The 21,790-nt window shown below is 45.9% G+C and overlaps 1 protein-coding gene across 1 annotated transcript in view; it reads right to left on the bottom strand.

Annotated features, from left to right (window-relative positions):
* Positions 1 to 680: 680 nt before the first annotated feature.
* Positions 681 to 21,790, bottom strand: part of RIMBP2 (RIMS binding protein 2) — a 203,268-nt gene continuing 182,158 nt past the window's right edge. The window contains exons 18-23 of the mRNA XM_082668289.1: positions 19,381 to 19,565; positions 18,519 to 18,687; positions 12,467 to 12,570; positions 11,271 to 11,342; positions 4,193 to 4,327; positions 681 to 2,038 (exon numbers count right to left, since the gene is read on the bottom strand). Coding sequence (XP_082524415.1) covers positions 1,850 to 2,038; positions 4,193 to 4,327; positions 11,271 to 11,342; positions 12,467 to 12,570; positions 18,519 to 18,687; positions 19,381 to 19,565 — 854 coding nt within the window. The 3' untranslated portion in view covers positions 681 to 1,849. The remainder of the gene's footprint in view (positions 2,039 to 4,192; positions 4,328 to 11,270; positions 11,343 to 12,466; positions 12,571 to 18,518; positions 18,688 to 19,380; positions 19,566 to 21,790) is intronic.

The following is a 21,790-nucleotide window of genomic DNA, read 5'->3' as shown; positions in this document are numbered from 1 at the left end:
CGTCATCAATTATTCAAACATAACCTTTTTTGTAAATGCGTTAGGTGAAAACATAGTTCGACGTGAATGACATTATGATAGCAGTTATTTTATATACTTGTATACAGTTTCATAAAGTTATGCATTTGAATTATATTTTCACCTTGCACGTTGGTTTTACCTCTTAATGATAATAAACCCTATTATTGGGAGAATTTTAAAATAATTAAGGATTTCAGGAAAATGCTTTGTATTTGAAAAATTAAGTTGTGTTTTATTATATTTAGCTGGTGTAGCTCTTTATTCAGATCATTTGAATTCTGGAGTTGCCAAAGGGAGATGTTATGAATATGGTTTGAACTCACTCTCGACATCTTTGCTGCACATGAGTATTTCACAAGAAACACTCAGGCGTAGCACCTTTCTTTTGCCACTGAGTGGATCGTTACCAACAATGCGAGAGTGACGGCACTTTGTAAATGACTCCCAGGTCAGAATTGCTTTAGAACAAAAGTACTGCCAGAAAAGGTAACGTTATAGAGTTTTTCTTGTACGTATAGGAGAAAGGAATTCAGTTATGCTGCTATGATTTAAAAAAAAAAAAGCGTTCAAAACAAACACAGAATAAATGGCGTTGTATAAAATAAGAAATTTTATTTCTATAAAATATTTTACACTAGCTGTACACATGCACACACCCACACAGAACTTAACCACACACTGAGTAATTTCCTTTTAATAAATCTACCACATACTATTATATTACAATTTACAATATAGTTTTTGAAGACACAATGGGGAAAGCGTCATCATTCATTTATAAACCTCCCATAAATTACAAAAGAAAGGCAGTCTGAAAAGTATGTATAAAGAGTAAAAACAATTTACAAGTGGACAAGAATTACAAAATAGTAACCATCAAATACATCTGCCAGCAACTCTGTAAATCTTTGTTGTTGTTGTTCGGGTGCCAATGGTGAAGACTGGTGTGGAGTCATTTTGAACAGACTTAAAGTTAGTATGTTTTCGGTGTGGCTTATGTGGATTGCTTTAGGTGTAGGCTGTTCATTGTTGATTATCTGTGTATGGCATTTTGACAAATAATGAAAGTAACGTAAGTCCATATGCCACAAAATGTAACACTGAAAGCAATGAATATTACCAGCTTTTTGGCAGGTTGGAGTAGTGGTACTTTACCAAAGTTACTTCCTCTCCTCTTTTTTAAATGATTTGAATAAGTAAACATTTCCTGTGTGTCGCCTGGCTTGCTTCGAAAGACAGAAAACCAGGATCTTATCATCATCGCACAGCCTGTGCAACTTGGTCTCAAAGCACTGTGTCTGTGAGGGTGGAGGGCACTGAATGCACAACACATACAACGTGTACACCGTAGCTTTTATTGGACAGTACAGATCACTGTGCATGTATAAGGCAGGACATCAAGGCGGTTAAACTAGGAATTTCAAGACCAGAGTTCAAGTGAGAGTTATGCGTCATGAGGCAAGCATTTCTGAAAAGGGAGCGAGGTTGGAATCATTCCTTCAAGGGCAGATGACAAATGCACAAAGGCTGGGGCCCCAGGTAGGGAGTGAGCTACAAAGAGCTACTGGCCGCCCTGTGTGCTCACGAGACAGCCCAGCTCCCGCCAGGGCCCGGCAATAACAAGAGCGATGGGCGCGGAGGCCCGGCGGGAGTACCAGCAGCTCTGTGTCCTGGCGCTGGGTTTAAAGTGGACGGTAGTGCAAAGAGCATTTCTCTACTGGTGTCAGGGGAGAAGATTGGTTTTTTAGGAAGTACTTGAGTCATGAAAGCCCTAGTTTGGAATTAAAGAAAATTACATAGATTTGGAAGTTGTCCGGAAGCACGTGAATCATTTCACTGCACCCAGCTTTTTCAGCAGTTTCTTGCCTTTGGAAAGCAGCCCCTTTTTCTTTCTCGAGGACATTTCCCTGCCTCTCCCAGGACTACCAGTACCCATAGATGACGTAGGTGGCCCAGAATGGAGATGGGCTGTGGGAGATGGTACTCTCCTGGCTGTACCTGAACCCTCAGGAGGAACCTAGTAGGCACATTGGTACAGGTCACTGAGTGCGCGAGCGCCGGCAGCACCCCTCCGCTCGCCGCGCAGCATCAGTGACGCCACACGGCCCCGCTTCCCACCAGGCAAGGTGAGCGTGGTTCGTTTCTTCTCTGAAGGGTTGAAGTATCCCGTGAGAGGCACACAGCCCTCCCACGGCATAGCTCAGAGGGGGGGTCTGAGGGCCCCCAGACAGAGGGCCAGCAGTGTGGGGTTTTCGGTTTCTTTGTGTTCAGGGGAGGGAGTGGCCATTGCTCTGGCAACACAGAGCTGGGTAATCACTGACTTTGTAACTTAAGACCAGAAGCAGGAAGAAGGAGTCATTTTGAATTAGGTAGAGAGTAAGACTGGCTGAGTACCCGTCAGTAATCTTAAAAGCAAAAGTTCTTAAGGGGAATTTCGAATTTGAAAACTACTTGGGCATGTGAGATCCTGACGTTGAGTACATTCCTGGGTTAGTATACTAGAGAAATACTGGAGATGGCGCACCGGTTGAAAGAAAAATAAATAAAAAAAATAAAATGAACCTTAATTTCAATCAAAGAAAGCTTAAAGGCCCTTATTGTACGCTCTCATCATTTCCAAGGTATTAAAGGTGCGTTTTTGTCGATACAGAGCACATGGTAGGGTTTCCGTGCACTCGAGTGCTTCCCGGTGCCTTGCAGGAGCGGGACTGTATTCTAACGCGGGCATGACGACGTGGGCGCACCCGCGTTTACGGTCGCGTGCATGCCTGCGATTACATAACACCACCTTTCCTCTTGCTCCCTTACCCCACCAGAGCAAAGCTCTTTCTAACACGAGGACTCGTTATTCATCAGGCAGACAGGAGCCCAGGGGCTTCAAGCTTCCTTGGATTTAAAATCAGGGTCTAATTCTAATGGAGAACACCTACTGAATCATCCCAAAGCACACCTGAAGATACCATCTACTCCATCTAATGCAATCATTTGAGCTGCGTGTTTCATTAAACTTGGCATTGCATTGGTATACCAACAAAGCAGTCTTCCAGCCAAACGCCTGCGTGTTCAGGACACTTGCTTGTGCCTTGAGGAGACGCATCAGCTCTCCCGTAAGGTAGAGGGACGGCCACTTAAGAAAAAGCTCCCTGCCATTCCAGGCAGCATGGGGAGCGTTCAGAGGCAACTCTAGATCACCTCGTGTTCACTACTCATCCGCTCGATCTTGAGTTGCGGGGTTTTTTTTAGGTAAAATTTCCAGAGGAAACGTTTTATTAGGTTGTGCTTTTCCCAAGAGTGGCTAACAATGCAATATGCAGCTTGAATTATGACTAGACATTGGAACACTGTGTAAACAAACAATTAGCCTGTTAAGAAATATGTTCCCAATGTTGGCCTCTTCCAAATATTCTTAACGTAAATCGTAGGAAATGATTATCAAAGCTGATTTATTTCTCTACAAATTCAGTTGCTTTACAACTGAGACCAATAACACTTTAGGTCCAGTGAGTTTTTGAGACATATTTCTTCTTTTTTTTAGCCCCCCAGTGAAGCCTTAAGTCTACCGCATTGGTCCACTGCAGGTAGCTTAGGTTGCTATGTTTACAGGTATCTTCAGTTGCTCACTTACGTGAAGGCTACATTGCCTGATTAAGGGGTGAAATGCACACTCTTCTTCTGTTTCCAAGCAGATGAGCAAAGAAATAAAATATATATAAAAATATAATATATAAAAACTCGCAGTGATGAAATAAAATAAAAATGAGACACCAAACAAATGTAATCTGACAGTTATATATGGCTGAGAAGTTCTTTGACCTTTGTTGAGAAGATCTGTTAAAACCCTGACAGGGCAAATAACCATTACTGCCCACCGAGTCTAAGGACTATCGCCATCCCCGTTTCACTCTTAAACTGGACTGTGCGTCTGTGACGTAGGATGGCAAGTTCCTTTGTGAGCAAAGCAGACTGATTAGATTGAAAGGGGCATTTTGGTGAAACAAGTAAACTCGATTTGGAATTAGGAATTTTCAGGCACAACCCCCATGGGAGGGCAGAGGAAAAATTCAGGGTATATGCTTTTCGACCTAAGACATAAAAAGCAATGCAGAGACTGCAGTAGACCGTCTGTGGCGGAGTGGGACAGGGGTTAAAAGTGCTGAACACACGTGCTTACCCTTTTCGTCTTCGAGCGCGTCGGCGTGTCCTGCGGGTAGTGGGGCGGCGCGTCAGAAAGATAGACTTCTACGTCATCGGGTACTTCTTCTAGGAAGTTGGAGGGTACGAGGCCTTTCTGCCCATTAAGCTCCCCCTAAAAACACAGGGGTGAGAAGCACAATTGACTCTCTTTTTCCAGAAACCTGCTTCTTGCTTCAGGTAAAGGAGTACAGCTCAGAGCAGCGAGTTTCTTCTGGCTCAGAAGTGGCAGACAGACCGGGACGCCAGTGCTCCCGGACTCCTCCGACCACAAGAGTGAGCTCGGCCACGTGCTCGAAGCGCAGGGTCCCGGCGCCTGCCCTGAGGTCTCGAGCTGGCCTGTCTGGAGCGGAGCTGAGGACCTGTTTTGGCCAAGGGGCCTGGGTGGTTCTCAGGGTCAGGCACGCTTAGGAACAGTCCTGGGGAGCACCTCACTTAGAGGTCCTCAGCCCTGACCAACCTCTGAGTCCCACGGGAGCTTGCACAAATAGCGTTGCTTGGGTGCACTGAGAGAGGGGAGTGGGGGCGGGTGTCACATGCGGGGGCAGGACTGAGGGGGCCGACCGGTTCCACCTGGTATCTTTCATCCTGTGCGTCGCTACAGCCTCGCTGTAAGAATGCACCCAAGAGGGGAAGGTGAAGGCGTTGGGACCTCCTCGAGGTGACTGCTTCAGGTCGGTATATATCCTTCCGGACCTTTCTACGCAGTCACGTGTCCGTGCATGGAACACAGTTCCAACTGCCCACTGGACATCAGTCCCGAGCAGCTCACAGCCCACCACATCAACCCCCCCAGTGCCACCTTGCCCCACAGAACCCAAAACCAAGCTCAAAACTGGCCCCAGACAACCTGGCAGTGTGTTTCTCTGTCCAGTAGGTGTAGGAGATGGTGGCAACTTGAAAGACAGCCTACAGCATCAAAATGAAAAACTGCATCCAGGAACGTGATGAACAGAGTGAATGGGAGAAAATACTTGCAAGTCATATATCTAGTAAGGGGTTATAAAGGATATATAAAGAACTTCTACAACTTAACAAAATAAACAACCCAATCAAAAAGTGGGCAAAGGACTTGAACAGATAATTTCTCAAAAAAAAAAAAGAAAAAGACAGATGGCTAAGTAGCACATACAAGATGCTCAGCATCACTACTCATTAGGGAAACGTAAATCAAAACCTCAAGACACCACCTCACATCCATTAGGATGGCTACTATAAACATATTTTAATGTTGGTGTAGATACGGAAGAATTGGAACCCTTGTGCACTGTTGGTGGGACGGTGAAACGGTACAGCCACTATGGAGGAAACAGTACGGTGGTTCCTCAAAAAATTAAAAATAGAATTACCATATGATATGATCCAACAATTCCACTTCTGGGTGTTTACCCAGAAGAACTGAAAGCAGAATTTTGAAGAGAGAATTGTGTACCTATATTCATAGCAGCATTCTTCACAATAGCCAAAGGATGGAAGCAACCTAGCTGTGCATCAGCGGGTGAACGGATAAACAAAATGTGGTACAGTGGAGGGTTATTCAGCCTTAAGAAAGGAAGGATATTCTGACCTATGCTACAACAGAGACGAACCTTGAGGACATTATGCTAAGTGAAGGGTCATAAGCAGACGTATACTGCGTGATTCCACTTACATGGGTCCGGAGAGCAGTCAGAGTCTAGAGACAGAAAGGAGAAGGGTGGGCGCCAGCGTGAGGGGACAGTGGGGACTTGGTGTTTGATGGGGACAGAGTTAATCTTGCAAGACGGAAAGAGTTCTGGAGATGGATGGTGGTGACGGTTGCACGACAGTGTGAGTGTACTTAACGCTGTTGAACTGTACACTTAGAAGTGATTAAGATGGTAAATTATGTGTATTTTCTCACAATTAAAAATTAAAATTAATTCTTTTAAAAGAGGCAGGTCCAGGTATCCCCCACGTCTTCCTGTGCGATAATCCCTCCTGAGCCCGACAGCCACGTGCCCTGTCGCCCACCAGCTTCTTCTGCCTAGACCCTGAAGATCCCGCCCTCCTGTTTACCTGTGGCCGCTTCAACCCTTCTTCCTCAGGCTCCACCGTTAGCTTGTCTTTCTCCGTTGGTGTTACTTAGGCACTCTTTCTAGGACAGCTTTGCTTTTTGCTGTACATGTCTCCCTGGTGATTTCTTCCACGCCAGCGCTTGCAGACAACATGTATATATGCGAAGGCGCTGGAACGTCTGTCCAGTCCAGACCTCTCAGTAGGTCCCCCAGCCAGATTTTCCCTCCAGCACCAGAGGTAAGCACCAGACGGAGCAGCTGGCTCGTGGTGGGGGCTACATTCTATGAAAAGGCACAGCTTTACACACACATCCCCATCAGCACCGTGTTCACATCTCAAGAGGCACCTGTGTGAACCACGACCGACAGGGGCCTGCGTGTTCAGGCTCCCGGGCTGAGCCCTGCCCTGGGCTCCCCGATACAGCGGTGGAGGGACCTGCCTGTGCTCTTCATTGTTTCCTCTCTTCTCTCGAGCCTCCCAGCACAGTTCTGCTAAATCACACGTCAAAAGTGCACACGACACGACTTCACTGTTGGCGTCCACCGCCACGTACCCCGGCACAGGACGTGGTCGCTAGAATCACGCTCCTGCGTGAGTCCCCCTCCACGTTGGAGAGGCTCTGTAGCCCCAAGCTCAATAGTTTCTAAGCCGTGTTTTCCTCGCTACCGTGTCCTCATTTCTGTGTTCCCAAGGGCACCCATCGGCTGCGGCAGAATCTGCAGACCCTCCTGGAAGATGTCACAGCTACAGATCTGAGCCCTGCGCGGCCTCGAGCCTATCTCTGTCAGCCTCCCCCGTCACCGTCTCAGTGCAGGCCCTTGCCCGTCACCTGGGCTGTTCCATCGCTCGTCGCCTGGCCTCTTGGGACTCGCACCTCCCTTACACGGTCCACTTGCGAAGCCCTTGACCATAATAACATCTCCGCCACTTGCAGACCCTTCACAGTCTGATCTCTGCTCCTCCTCAAGCCTCATTTCTACCGCTTTTGTGTTTGAGGCCGGATACGAACCGTGTGAAGACCTTACAGTTCGAACAGAATTGGAATCCGCTGGGCTGGGCTGAGCGGCAGCAAACGTTACAGTCTACCCCGGCCCCTTTTCCCCATGCCCAGTCAGCACGAGGCCCCATCACGCTCGCACACTTCTCCTCCTTTGCTTCCTTTAATACCTTAGAATGCTACTGTACGGCCTGCTTCCCTCTGACCTATCGAAGTATATGATCTAAGAGTTTGGGTGTTGAAACACTGGGCGGTGCAAGCATCTGGCTAACACAGCATGAGGGTTAAAGCATTGTGGGGTGCTGGGAGTCTCAAATGACTGGAGACAAGGCAGGGACTTCACTGGGGATGCCGTGAGTTGTGGAGGGGAAGGCCCAGGTAGACAGCAGAGGCCCCTCTGTCTACACTCTGTTCATTATGGGATGTGGTGGAACCGAGGAGAGACTAGGAAGACATGACAGGACGAGGTCCCATGAAATAGCTGCAAGTTAGCTCTCTCGAGAGCTTTTAAGATTGCACATGATGTCAGACAACGCAAGTGTGGCGAAATTTAAGATGTTTGGTATTAAGTTAGGTATCCGCGGTTCTTGTTTACCAAATAAAAAATAATAACTGCACTGGGCAGTCTACTGAGCAAATTTGACCAACAAAATAATACCAAAGCCATCTGGTGGAAAGAACTAAAACGTGTACATATCAATTTAGATTTGATTCCTACTATCATATAAAATTTAGGTAGGCTGTTCAAGAAAATAAAGTAGATAAAACAATGTAGGAATGGGAACATGCAGATCATATTAGAAAAATATGTTTAAATTACCAGAAAATACTATGTCCAGTTTTGTCTATATGTTTGAAAATCTAAATGAAAGGCATGGCTTTCTAAATGTATATAAAGTATTAAAAATTGACTCAATAAGAAGATAATTATTTAAGCAAGTGAAAACTTTTGTACAACTGCATCCTAAAAAGACACTGAACCTATAAGATTTTTAGGTAGGTTGTAATAACCTTCATGTAATTGGAGGACCTTAACTACGTCATTTAATCTGTTCGGAGCATGAAAAATACTGGAAGCTTACCAGTTCATTCATAATTCTAGCATAATCCTGATACCAAAAGCCACAAAAAAGATACTCCAATAAATATAAATCAATATAATTTCTGGAATATAAAACTTCTGAATAAAATGTTAGCAAATCAAATCCAGTGCTTTAAAAATAATTGTAAAAAAAATAGTTGTACACCATGGTCAGTAATTTACTGACAAAAAAAAAAAATAAGTTCAGCAAATGAAAAACAGGATGCTTAACATGATGAAGACCACCTATCTTTATCGATAATCTAGCCTAACACATAACAGTGTAAAGATTAGTGATATTCCTACTAAAATACAGACTGTCAGGGATCCCCCGTCCCTGTCATTCAGAATTGTTTTCAATGATGCAATAATAAGACAATAAAAAGAGATGACTGATAAATACTGAAGAAAAGACAAAATGTCATGATTTGGGGAACCCGAGAGAACCAACTGATGACAATGGATATAAATGCATTCAGAAAAAAGATTTGCAGGGGATCATAAACACACATGCACATAAACAGGCACACAGTGCATACATATGCATGCACGCAAACATGCACACACATACATACACACGTGCACATACATAGGCACACGATATATACACATACACGCACATGCACACACACGTGCACACACATAGGCACACGATATATACACATGCATGCACATGCACATAAATAGGCACACAGTACACACATGCATACTCGTGCACATACACAAACACATGCACATAAATGGGCACACTACATACACAAACATGCACACGCACACACATGCGTGCACACGCAATATACACGTGCACATACAATTCATGTACACATGTACATATACACGTACACATATGCGCACACACGTGTACGCTGCACACATACAATACACACACTCATACATACACACATACACACACACACATTTCCAACATATTTTCTAAATAACCAGTAAAATATATACCAGAAAAAAATCATAATAGCAAGAACATAAGAATGAACTTTGAAAGATATATAAAAGGATGTGTAAGAAGAAATTCATGAACCTTCTGACAGATGAAAGGGAAAACTTAAAAAATGTCAGACACACCATGTGTCCAAATCAGAAGACAATATTATGTCAAGTTCCCCCCAGTTTAACCTAAAAGCTAAACGCACCTCTAAACAAAATACTATGGGTTTGCTGTAGGCAGGCTCTTTACAAAAACGGTTCCTCCCAAATATGAAAATGAATTATAAAAATACAATAGTTGAGATAGTGTCAAGTAGCATTGAAGTCCAGAAACACTCTAGGTAGGAATGCAGTTCATAGGAGAAAGATGGGATCTTTAACCAGCGGAGAAAGGACGGATTATTTAATAAGTGGTGTGGGGACATTAGTTTCTCCAATTAGAAATCAAAAATAAAGTTAAACACTTGAGATTTACATGTGAAAATGAAGCTATAAAAGTGAAGAACCAAAGTAAGATAACTTCTATCAGTCGCCTTGAAGGACTTTTTAAGCATGACTCCCAGGGGCAGACGAAACTGACTACGGATGCATTTAGAACTCCTGCTTCATAAAGGAAAACAACGTAACAAAACTACACACACACAAGGAAAAGCTACAAAGCAGACAATGACCTAGAAAAGAACGATCTGCAACATACGGGACAAAGTATCGAGACAGGCTGGGACCTGGGACCTGGGACCCTTTGCTGCAGGGCTTGTACCTGGACAGATGTCATCTCCTCAAGCAACAAAATACAAAGAAACTATAAGGGACTAAGAATAACCGCTTGCATGCACAGTTGGGGCAAATTATGGACAAGGTACAAAAAGACCAAAAAAAAAAACAACCCAACTGCCCCTTCTGAAGAGCTGGGAGCAAAAACAGGGTGTCAGGAGCAAAAGCAGGGCACTGCGCATGCCCCCTGCACTCAGCACCACCAAAGGGGTGGGCAGACCTCCTAAGCCACGCCTCCAGCCCAACCCCTGGACCCACCCCTACCCTCACCCCATAGAAGGAACAAGCTCGCACCCCCTCAGGGAGCGATCAAGGGAACCTGTTACTGGTTCTCGCTCCCCCTGCTGCAGCAGGGGCCCCAGTAAAGCCTTGCCTGAATTTCTTGTCTGGCCTCTGATCAATATCTATTGATTAAGGGGGCCGAGAACCCTGGTCGGTAACGGTATGAATAGTCTCACTAAAAACTATACTCTTAAAACTCAGAAACTGCGCAGAGGAGAGAGCTTTGAAAGGCCACGTGGGCCTGAGTTTGTAAAATCCCTTTGACCCCAAGGGAAACCTGCCATAGAGTTTCTCAGCTACTTTGATTATTTTAGAAAAAGAAAAGAAAAAGGAGGAAGGTTGGACTCTGATGCAAGATGGTGACCCCACTCCCAAGGCAGGGGACAGCGGTGGGTGTCTGGCCGGGCAGGAGCCGCCAAGATGACCACCTTCTCTTCCTCGGGGATTATCGGGAGACCGGCTCCTCCACGGGAAGGGGAATGAGAAGGAAGGAGGCTGGCGCCGGCGTAGAGCCAGGACTGCCCCCCAGAGGCTGGGTCCACAGGGCTGCGCGAAGGAGGTCAGCGAGGAGGCTTTTAGTTAATTAATTATGCTTCTTTGTATTTCTCCCTTTTCCTATTTGAAAATGTATTTATTACCTACGCAGTAAGTAATCCAGAACATTAAACTGTTTGGTAAAGGTCTGGATGGAGGAAATTTTAAGTGTAAACATGTGAATACCCTTCCTTTGCTGACAGCTTGTATACGTCAAAAATACCCCGATTAGAAAAGAAGGAACCGTGAAGATTACACGACTGCCGTCCTATAGTATATGTCCTCAGGAAGGGAGACAAGCAAATTAGCCAACCCGTCAGCAAGCCATACAAAGTTCATACATGATTTCAGGGAAAACAACAGACAAACAAAATTATATATATATATACTTGACGCTTCAAAACTTACATAATAAAATCCATCTTCATCAATTTCACCAAAAACAGTAATAATATCTCCAGTGCAAAATGTAAGTTCAGCCTGTAGAGATAGAACATAAAGTTAAAAGTGTTCTCCTGGAGACAGAAGCTGCTTTTTTTAAAAAAAAAAAAAAAAAGTTCTTCATGATTTCTGGTATGATTTCTCTTTTTCTCTTATTATTTTGGTATGAACCTATTCTTTCAGTCAAATAAGGAGGAAAGGTACAAATCTGATGAATGCCTCTGTCCCTAGCCTCTTAGAAAGTAAGGATATGTCATGATGACTCCAGCCTACAAGAAAAGGGCTGCCGGGCTCTGATTCTCGGCCAGAATTCAAGGTCGTCCCCATGTTCTGCTGGCGGCACATCTTTAGAACCAAATAGTCAACTTAAAAAACCCGGAGCCTCAAGGAGATGTTCTCTGCAGCGTAGGGACCATTGCACAAACAGCCTTTCAGTGAGTGTAAAAAAAAATCAGTAATTAAATGTCTATTTATTAAGTGTCTACTCTATGCCAGGCTCCAGGCTAGAGGTGGGTGCATAGAATCCAGCAGAGGATACCAGAAAAAACTGCATTTTTATCTCTCGACGCGGAAAGAGGGACTAAAGTTCACACGTAAGAGCCATCAGGCATCTACGCGCATCGAGCCTGTAGAGATGTGAATACACCTGAGCTCTGAATCGGAGCCATGAGCTGCTCGCCCGTCAGGCGGAACAGAAATACTGAGGACCAGGGATCGGTACACATCTCGCCATCTAAGAAAGCGGCCCCACGGACTGGAAACCTAATCGTTCATTTCTGAAGGCAAATCCTTTTCAGTTTTCACAAAGTTCCTAGGACCCCAAAACTACATGCACGGAGAACACCCATCCTTTCTTCTCTATCTTCCTTGAATGTGTGTGTGGCGGCCATGAGGGTCAGCGGCCACATGCAGGGGACTTTGCTTTCTCTCTCCAGGACGACCCATCACCACCAGGTGTGGGTCACAGGGCTTGCCCGGCGCTGGTCCAGGGAAACCCAATGTCAGTGGCTGCCATGTCCTGAGCGTGTCACCAGGCTCACGACCTCTCTCCTGCCTGCCTGGGTCCCTATTTACTGGTCGGGTAGCCCTGCCCTCGGACGGGTCCAGAGAAGGCAGGGAGGCAGCAGTGCTGTCAGCAGAGGTGTGGGGCGCTTGGCCGGTACCTCGACATCGATGTTGGGCGAGCTCTCCCTCGGGTCGTAGTCGTACAGGGCAACCATCCTCCGCGTCGCCACCGAGGGCTGCCTGATGCTCCTTCTGTTTCTCTCTGTTCCCGTCACAGGAGAAGAAGAAAGACACCATGAAGTGATTTCAGAGCCGGGTCACAGATGGCCAGTTTGGCCGAGGCGACCACTGGGCACTAGTGCCAGCAAAGCCAGGGCAGCTCCCACCCCTTTCTCCAGCACATCCGTGAACAAGGGACACTTAGACTGATCCTCTGCAACAGTCGATCTAAACCGTTCAGGCCGGCACCGGGTGGGTGCAGCACGGGCAGGACCACCGGGCTGGCTGGAGGTTGGCAGCTCGCTCGCAGGAAGCCCCGCAAACGCCGGGTCAAAACTGCTGCCCGTGTAGCTGCCGTGAAGCCACAGAATCAAGTCATTCTCGCTCAGACCAGAGGCACGGCCACCGGCCTGGCATCAAGAGAAGCAAGAGTCCATAGAAAGCGGCACCCTCTCTACCCATCGCAAGGGTCCCTCCCACCGCTTTCCCCTCCAGCACCCTGCCACTGTGCTTTCAACAGCTGCCCCCGAAACGATGCCGCCTGTGGGGAAGGCTCTGGGGAGGCCCCCTCCCCTTGCCTGGCTGTGATCTGCCATAGACGGAGCCCCAGGGCACTATCCCAGCACACACGGCAGCACAAGCCGGGAGGGAAGAGGAAACCCCGAGCAGAGCAGAGGCGAAAACTCTGAAAACAGCCGTTTATAAGAAGGGTCCGTGGAGAACTGTGGGATCTGGCCCAGACTGTCGAACTCCCTGGCAAACCCGCTGTTGTTTGCAGTTCTAAATGATATTTCTCCTGGAAAAAGCCGGCATTGAAGCATTTCTTCTAAACACAGCTGCTTTTCACCTACAATGAATTTTTGGAATTCAAAACATAGAAATGAAAACTCTCAAAGGCAGGTGTTTTGAAAGCAACTAACGTTAGTTACGTGGCTTTGCAGTGGCTTGTGGCAGGTATAGGGCCTGCAGTGGGTGTGCAAAATTCAACCCTCAGCTCCTGGTCAAGAATCACTGCTTTCGGGGCTTCCCTGTTGGCGCAGTGGTTGAGAGTCCGCCTGCCGATGCAGGGGACATGGGTTCGCGCCCCGGTCCGGGAAGGTCCCACATGCCGCGGAGCAGCTGGGCCCGTGAGCCATGGTCGCTGAGCCTGCGCGTCCGGAGCCTGTGCTCCGCAACAAGAGAGGCCGCGATAGCGAGAGGTCCGCGCACTGCGATGAAGAGTGGCCCCCGCTTGCCACAACTAGAGAAAGCCCTCGCACAGAAACGAAGACCCAACACAGCTCAAAATAAATAAATAAATTTTAAAAAACACAGAAGAATCACTGCTTTCATTTAAAATAAGCAAGCACACCTTTGCAGGACCTGCAGGACATATGTTTCCTTGAAGCAAAGTACAGTGGTAACCAGAGGTTAAGTACAGTGCTGCTAAATATTGCGGATTTCACGGGGGATGTTTTCTGCAGGGATGAATTTCTGAAGGGGGCAATAACAATATGCATGTTCTGTACTGAGGCGTAGTTTACATACAATACGATTCACTCTTTCTAGTGCCCACTTCAGCAAGTTTTGATAAGCTCACGCGGTCTTATAACCACCACAGCCGTCAAGATATTGAAGCTCCGTCACCCCCCAAAATTCCTTTATGCCCCCTTGTTGTCACCTCCAGCCTGGGTAACCACTGGCCTGTTTTCTGTCCCAACAGTTTTGCCTTTTTCAGAATATCGTTTAAATGTCATCACACAGATGTAGCTTTTGGAGACTGGCTTCTCTCCTTTGGACAATGCATCTGAGATCCATTCATGTTACTGCACGGATCAATAGTTTGTTCTACTTTTAGCGGTGAGTAGTATCCCGTTGTACGGATGCACCATAGTTATTTTATCCATTTACCAGCTAGAAGACATTTGAGTTGTTTCCCCTTATCAGTGATTATTAGTCAAACCACCATAAATACTCACGTACAGCCTTTTGTGTGAACGTGTTTTCATGCCTCTTGGGTAAGTATACAGGAGTGGATAGGATTGGATTGTAAGTGTAGGTTTAACTTTAGAGGAACCCATACCTGTTTTGCAAAGTGGTTGTAGCATCTTACACTCCAGGGAAACCGAGCAGAACCCTACAGGGCCTTCCTGGGGACAGACCCCACCCCCTGCCACACGGTGTCCCCTGCCTCTTGTTTGTAGAAAAGCTATAGCCTCCTAGGCCTTCCCCAAGTTCCAAAGAGCAAATGTAATCAGAAATGCGAGAAAATGTGGAAACAAGGGAAAAAGGTCAAGCAACACAAAATAACAATAGTTTAGCCAGAAAACAATGTCAAGGATCCTTAGTTCCTCCTCAAGGTTATAGGTACTATTCTGAGAGCTGTTTTACAGATACTAAAACCTCCACCAGGTGGAAGTAGTTAACTGCCGACCACCAGCACAGACCCCAGACTGGTTGGAACCAGAAGATTGATGATGTTGATTCCCAATTACCTCACCACCAACCCATCAGAAGACGGTCCACAAGCTGACCAGGCACCCTGAAGCCCCCTCCCTCACCTTGCTTCAGAGACCCTTCCCTGAAAGCCACTGGGAGTTTGGTTCATTTGAGCATGAGTTGCCTGTTCCCCTCGCTTGGCACCTGCAATAAATGCTATACTTTCCTTCACCACAACCTGATGTCAATAAATTGTCTTTGCTGCACATCAGGTGAGTGGACCCAAGTCTGGTTCAGTAACACCGCAAGCAAACGAGAGTTCCAGTTGCTCCACGCTTGCCAACACTTGGTATGAGCAGTCTTTTTCATTTTAGCCATTCTAGTGGGTGTGTTGGTTTCTCATCATGGCTTTATTCACTAATGATGTTAAGCATTTTTCCATATGTTTATGTACCATCCAAATATCTTCTTTGGTAAGGGATCTCTTCAGATCTTTTGTCAACATTTTTACTGGGCTACTTTTTATTTGTTAATTGATGGTTTTATTTATTTTTTATGATAAAATTTTTAAAAAATTTTTATTGGGGTATTAGTTGATTTACAACATTGCATTATTTTCATGTGTACAGCAAAGTGAATCAGTTAGACATATACATATATCCACCCTTTTTTTTTTTTTTTAGATTCTTTTCCCATGTAGGCCATTACAGAGTATTGAGTAGAGTTCCCTGTGCTATACGGCAGGTTCTTATTAGTTATCTGTTTTATATATAGTAGTGTGTATATGTCAATCCCAATCTCCCGATTTATCCCTCTCTCCCCATCCCCTGGTGACCATAAGTTTGTTTTCTACATCCGTGACTCGACTTCTGTGTATTGGGTTTTTTTTTATTGTCAAGTTTTGAAAGTTTTCTCTGTACTCTAAATATAAATCCCTTTCTGCCGAGTTACTCGCAAATATTTTCTGCCAGCTTGTGGCTTCTCTTTTCATCCTCTTAATGGTGTCTTTCTAAGCTGAGAAGTATTTGATTTTGATGACGTCTAACACAATTTTAAAAATATATCGTATCAAAGAAATTGTTGCCCTATCATCACAGTTTTTCTCTGTTTTCTTCTAGAAGTTTTATAGTCTTTGTTTTTATATTTAAGACAGTGTTCCATCTTAAGTTTTTTAATATGGTGAGACTATGGCTTGAGATTGATTTTTGGCCCGTGGATGTCCAATAATTCCAGCACCTATTATTGAATAGACTCTCCTTTCTCCACTGAACTGCATTTTCACCTTTGTTGAAAATCAACTGACCGTGTATGTGTTGATCTGTTTCTGGGCTCCATTCTGTTCTGTTGATCTGTGTGTCTGCCGTTCTCCAATACCACATGGTCTTGATCAGTTTGCCTTTATAGTGAGTCTTAAAGTCAAGTTACGTTGAGTCTTCCACTTCTGTTCTTCTAAAAAACTGTTTTAGCGATTTTAGTTCCTTTGACTTTTCATACGCATGAAAGATTTAGCTTATGGATTCTACATAAACCTTTGCGCAGACCTTCATTGCAGTTGCGATGAAATCTATAGGTCAGTTTGGGGATATCTGACATCTTAATATCTTAGCAGTATTAAGTCTATGAGCATTCTGTCTCTATTCACTCAGGGACTCTTTGATTTCTTTCATCAGTGTTTTATAGTTTTCAGCATACAGATCCTGCACGTATTTTGTTAGATTTAACCGTAAGTATTTCACATCTGCATTGTGTTATTGTTAAGCGGTATTACTTTTAAAATTTAAATCTCAAATTTTTCATTGCTAACCTATGGAAATACCATTGCTTTTGTATCCATTGGCCTTGCTAATCTCACTTGTGAGTTCTAGGAGCTTTATTTATAGATATGTGAGATTTTTAAAGTAAAGTTTCATGTCACCTTTTCCTTCTGTGTACCGCTGCTTCCTGGCTCTCCCCGTACTGCACGCTCTGCGTGATGCTGGAAGGAAGAGGTGAGGGCAGACATCGCAGCCTTACTCCCAGTCTTGGGAGGAAAGCGCTCAGTCTTTCACCATGAAGAAGGCTATTTCCTAATAACAGAGGGGCAAGCAGATATCTCAGCTTGGTTCCCTCAACTAGTCATATTTAGAAAACTAGAATGGAATAAAAAGACATTTAATCTAACTGATCACGTAAATCAAGTTTCTGTTTTTTAGCAGATCACTCCTAGGCTCCCTGGGTCTGTGGTGCACAGAGCCCGCTCCCTCTATGAACACTCACTGTCCACTTCAGGAAAGAAGACAGCAGTGCAAGGGAGTGGATGGTGTGAGGGGCTCAGAGAGCTGCAGTCTCGTGGATTTAATCTGGGCAATTTAATCATATGAAACCTCGACTATTCGACGTGGATCGTAACTTGAGACCATGAGCTCGTTAATACCAAAAAGTCTGAGGCGTTTTATTTGATTTTGTGTTTATCCTTAAAACCATGCAGATTCTTTAACCACTGAATTTTGTCTTTGGAGTGTCATTTAGAAGTGAATCTAACGTTTTGAAGTATTAAAACTTTAAATATGAATGACACAAAACAGGTATATCTGTCTACAGCTATTTAGAAAAAGTAGAGGCCTTTTGAATGAGGAGATTTTCCTTGCACAGGGGAAAATTTAAAGATCGTAAGTGTAATGTTGCTGAAAACAGTTTTGCTCTTGGTTGGCTCACTGGTGCTGCAGAGTGGTTCAAGATAAACGAAGGCATTTAATATCCAAATTAAAGGGTAAAAATCTTTTATGCCTTTTGGATAAGCAAAATTCACCTGAAGAATGGAAGGCATAACACTAACCCATCATCCTTTGAAATTTATCATAGATACGCAATGTTCAAAGTATATTACCAGTGTCTTAGTCCATTCAGGCTGATATAACAAAGTGCCACAGACTGGGTGGCTTAGACAACAAATATCTATTTCTCACAGTCCTGGAGGCTGGGGGTCCAAGACCAAGGTGCTGGCTGACTTGGTGTCTGGTGAGGACCTTCTTCCCGCCTTCCTGGCATACAGACGGCTTACTTCTCACAGTGTCCCCACATGAGGGAAGGGGTGAGGGGCCTCTCTGCGGTCTCTTCTATAAGGGCACTAATCCCATCCGGGGGGCTCCACCCTCATGACCTCATCACTCCCAAAGGCCGCACCTCCTAATCACACTGGGGGTCAGGATTTCAATGAATGAATTTTGGGGGGACACAGTCAGTCCAGAACAACCCAAAAGCAGTTGTTTATTTTCTAGATGTGATAGACCTTTAGTAAGCAAGGCTGTACTTCATCTTCCCTGAGAAGACCATCTGTGGTTTCATAAATACTTAGATGCCTATACGTCCGTATCGCAGCAAGACTATTACAAAGCCTGGTTTACCGAGTGGGTTTTGCCCAAGAAAAGCCAATGGTTAACACTCGGATTTCCCTTGACACATTCAGACGGTGCAGGTGGGATCCTGCGCAGCGCTGTCTCCTGCTCTGAGCTGGTGTTTTTGCTATGAAACCCTCAGGAGGGCAGGAGCCTCGCAGCCTACAGGTTCATGGGTGAGCCAGGGGTTGCCTCTTACCTATTTTCTCCACAGGTGTGTTCAGGGGGAGGAAGCCTTGTCTGAGGAGCTGCTCCATCACCTCTTCATCGTCTGCCTGGATTTCAGAGACCATGTTACAAGGAATAAGGCCAAGCCGGGCGCAGGTTTCCCCGCGGTAGAATCCATCAGCGTCTTTATCGCCGTAGACCTGGAGCCGTGGGAAGAAGTTAAGGCATTGGGATGGGCTGGTTCAGAAATACATCAGCTCTACTCACGGTAGAGTCACACCTGTCAGAACCAGACTTGAAGGACACGGCACGCGGGTGTAAACGTGTACACGTAGCGCTCGCCCTACACATCTCTACCTCAAGAACCTGTTTCTCCCCCAGGGTGTGGACAGCCCCTGGGCCTCCCATCAAGGAGGGGGGCTGCTAGCTGAGGCCAGGTGATGAGACCCCACCCCACTTAGAAGTGCAAATGGTTCTTCCATAAGAAGACAGTGCCTCTGTCGGATATTCTAGAAGTGAAAAAATCTCAACTAACAGAGATTCTGCGGGTACCATTCTGTGGGGTAAGCATCACCATCCTTTAAAGGCCCCGTTTTATCAGACAAACATTAGGACCACTTTCAAAGGCGAGTTGTCAGTGCCCTTTTGGAAATTTGCAAACTTAGGACTCAAGGCTCTTTCCCCTCTCCTGGGGAGCATCCTGCTTCTTCGTTCCGACTGCAGACTCAGGCCCCCCTCCTCTGCTGAGAGGAAGGCTGAACGTCGAATGCAAAAGAAAGCAGCTTGTCGTGTGATGTGTGAAGGAACTTGGGTCTGGCGAGAGCCCCTCCCCATCCTTCCCCCTTACTCCCCCCCCACCGTGCCCTCCCCATCACCCCCAGCCATGCCCCCACCTTGATGATCTGCCCTTCTTTAAAGGGAAGCTCCTCTTCCGCAGCATCTGGGTTCGGGGACATGGTGAGGGGATCGTAGTCGAAAAGAGCCACGAAGATCCGAGGTGGGAGCTCCTCCGCCCCAGGGTCCGTCTCCGACTCTTCGTAGAAGTCTGGAGAAAGCCGGTTCCGCCCACCGTACTCATCTGGGAGCGTGTGGGATAAAGGACAGGGTGCTAAGTAATTCCCGCGGCCACCCCCCAGCTTTACCCAGAAACATGAGCTGTTACAGGAAGTGTGGTTTTAGAAACGCCCACACTTTGGGAGGCTGTGGCACCTTAACTTTTGTCTTTTTAAAAACATGGGTAGCTTGGTATGCAGGCAGAAGTGGATCATCTCAACAGAGATGGGTTTGACAAGCAAATAACTAGCACACAACACAGGCACCAGCATGACCCTAGGTGTGCTGCGTGTGAAGACGGGGAGAGAGATAAAGGACTTTGTGTCAAAGACCTCCCTGCAGGGCAGGCCTGAGCGCCAGGGGCGGCAGGTGGGCGAGCCCTTGGGATTAGGACGCGGCCGCACAGGCCTGTTCAGGGGCCAGAGACCCGGAGCCCCTCTGTGTGTTTCCGTAACAGCCGAGCCAGAGTACCTGGACGCTGAAAGGCATCTGTGTATTAGTCCAAGTTTGATATAGGTGACCAAGCTGCTCACTTAGCCCCAAATAGCTAACTGGCAACAAATGCATTACAGCAAATTAATGACTTCCTAGCGGGACTGAGTTTCAAGTCTACCTACCATTGAGCTTCTAAAGAGAATTCTTCTTGAAATCCTTATATGCACATGTATTATTAGATATCATCACACATATGCATATATCTCACTACATATACATACATTTAAATATATATATAGAGAGAATGAACATCTGCTAGTAAATTATACTGTTCTGACCACACAACAAGGGCTCAGAACACCAGCGTCTCTCCATGAGTGGCTGTGATGTCACTGCACTGTTTCCTCCAGAGAACGTATACTAGAGGCTGTACGAGAATCAGACCTCATGGGGAGAGAACAGTGGCCTCCGTGGAATGTGTCCATGGAAACCTGTCTTCTCAGGGACCAAAGTGGGCGACCGAGAGGTCCTTCTCTTTCTTGGTGGCAGGCTAGACTCAAGGAAGAACTTATCTCCAGCTGCTGGTCTGACCTGGGAGTGGGCGCTCCTCCCTCTGCCCCGATGTGGAATGTCCTGGCCCGGGGTGGGAGGGGGTCTTTGTCAGGAAGGAAGAAGGGTCCGCATGCCACGTGCAAAGCCGGGGCTCATGACTGGCCCCTGTCGGCTCCCGAGGCCACCTGTGCTGCGAATAAACATCGTCCTTTACAGGTGAACTGCTTCCCTCACTACCCGACCAAGGGCACTGCTTCCACTGTCACTTCTACGGAGGGAAAGGGGGTCACCTATGGAACATACTTTACAGCTGTTCATCTTCTCCTTGCAGGGAAACCAGGGAGAGGAGTCTCCTTTCTAGAGGGCCAAGTTTTGTTTCTTTAGTTATTCATTTTTCTCATCTGGACACAGAGAAAATGCGTTCCATTTCCTTCTGCTCTACAAGGTCAGTAGCCAAAATAACTGGGGAAAATGGGGCGGAGGGGGGGGGTGGAGACCTGCACAGTCGGTCAGCAAGAACAGAGTCCTCCTGTTTAGAATGGTATATACCCTCGGGCCTTTTCACCTGACAGGTAAATAACTAGATAAATGCAAAGACGAAACATTATAGAGGAAGAAACCAAACCCAGTGAAATCCTCCTTTGGGGTCATTGATCAAGGTTATGAGGCCTTCCTTATGCTAATTACATGATTTAGAATTTATTAGATGTGGAGCTATGTAATTTTTATCTTTTTAAATCAGAAGGGGCATTGTTTTCTTAATTTAGGAAACCCGGGGTATATTAAAAGTATGGTATATTTTAACTGTGACTGCACTGCTTATTAAAAATATACTTAGGAAGCATATGGTCTATAGACTTCAGTTCCTCTGAAAAAGAAAACGGATGCTCTTGGAGTACGGCAGGTTTCTAAAGTATTAATCGCTGACATTTGCACAAGAAAAATATAACTGAACAGGTGAAACAGAGCAGGGCCCTATGGTCCTTGCCCGCCCCGCCATGTCCTCCGCCTGCCTTCTGTCTGCGGAAAAGCTTTAGCAAAGAAGTTTAATCAGAGAAGTGAGAAGATGCGGAAGCAAAGGAAAACAAAGGAGACCAAATAATAATAGTTCAGTCATTAAGCATAATCAGGGACCTTCAGTTCCTCCTCAAGGGCTATAGATCATATCCTGAGCCGTGTCCTGGGAGCCGTCTTGTAGACACGGAAACCCACACCAGGTGGAGAAGTGAACTACACGATGACCAGGCTGTAGCCATGACATGA

This window comes from Grampus griseus, assembly GCF_964374135.1.
Source record: "Grampus griseus genome assembly, chromosome: 12".
Classification (NCBI taxonomy): Eukaryota; Metazoa; Chordata; class Mammalia; order Artiodactyla; family Delphinidae; genus Grampus; species Grampus griseus.
Note: the sequence above shows the minus strand (reverse complement) of the source record. Positions and strands in the feature narration are given on the sequence as shown.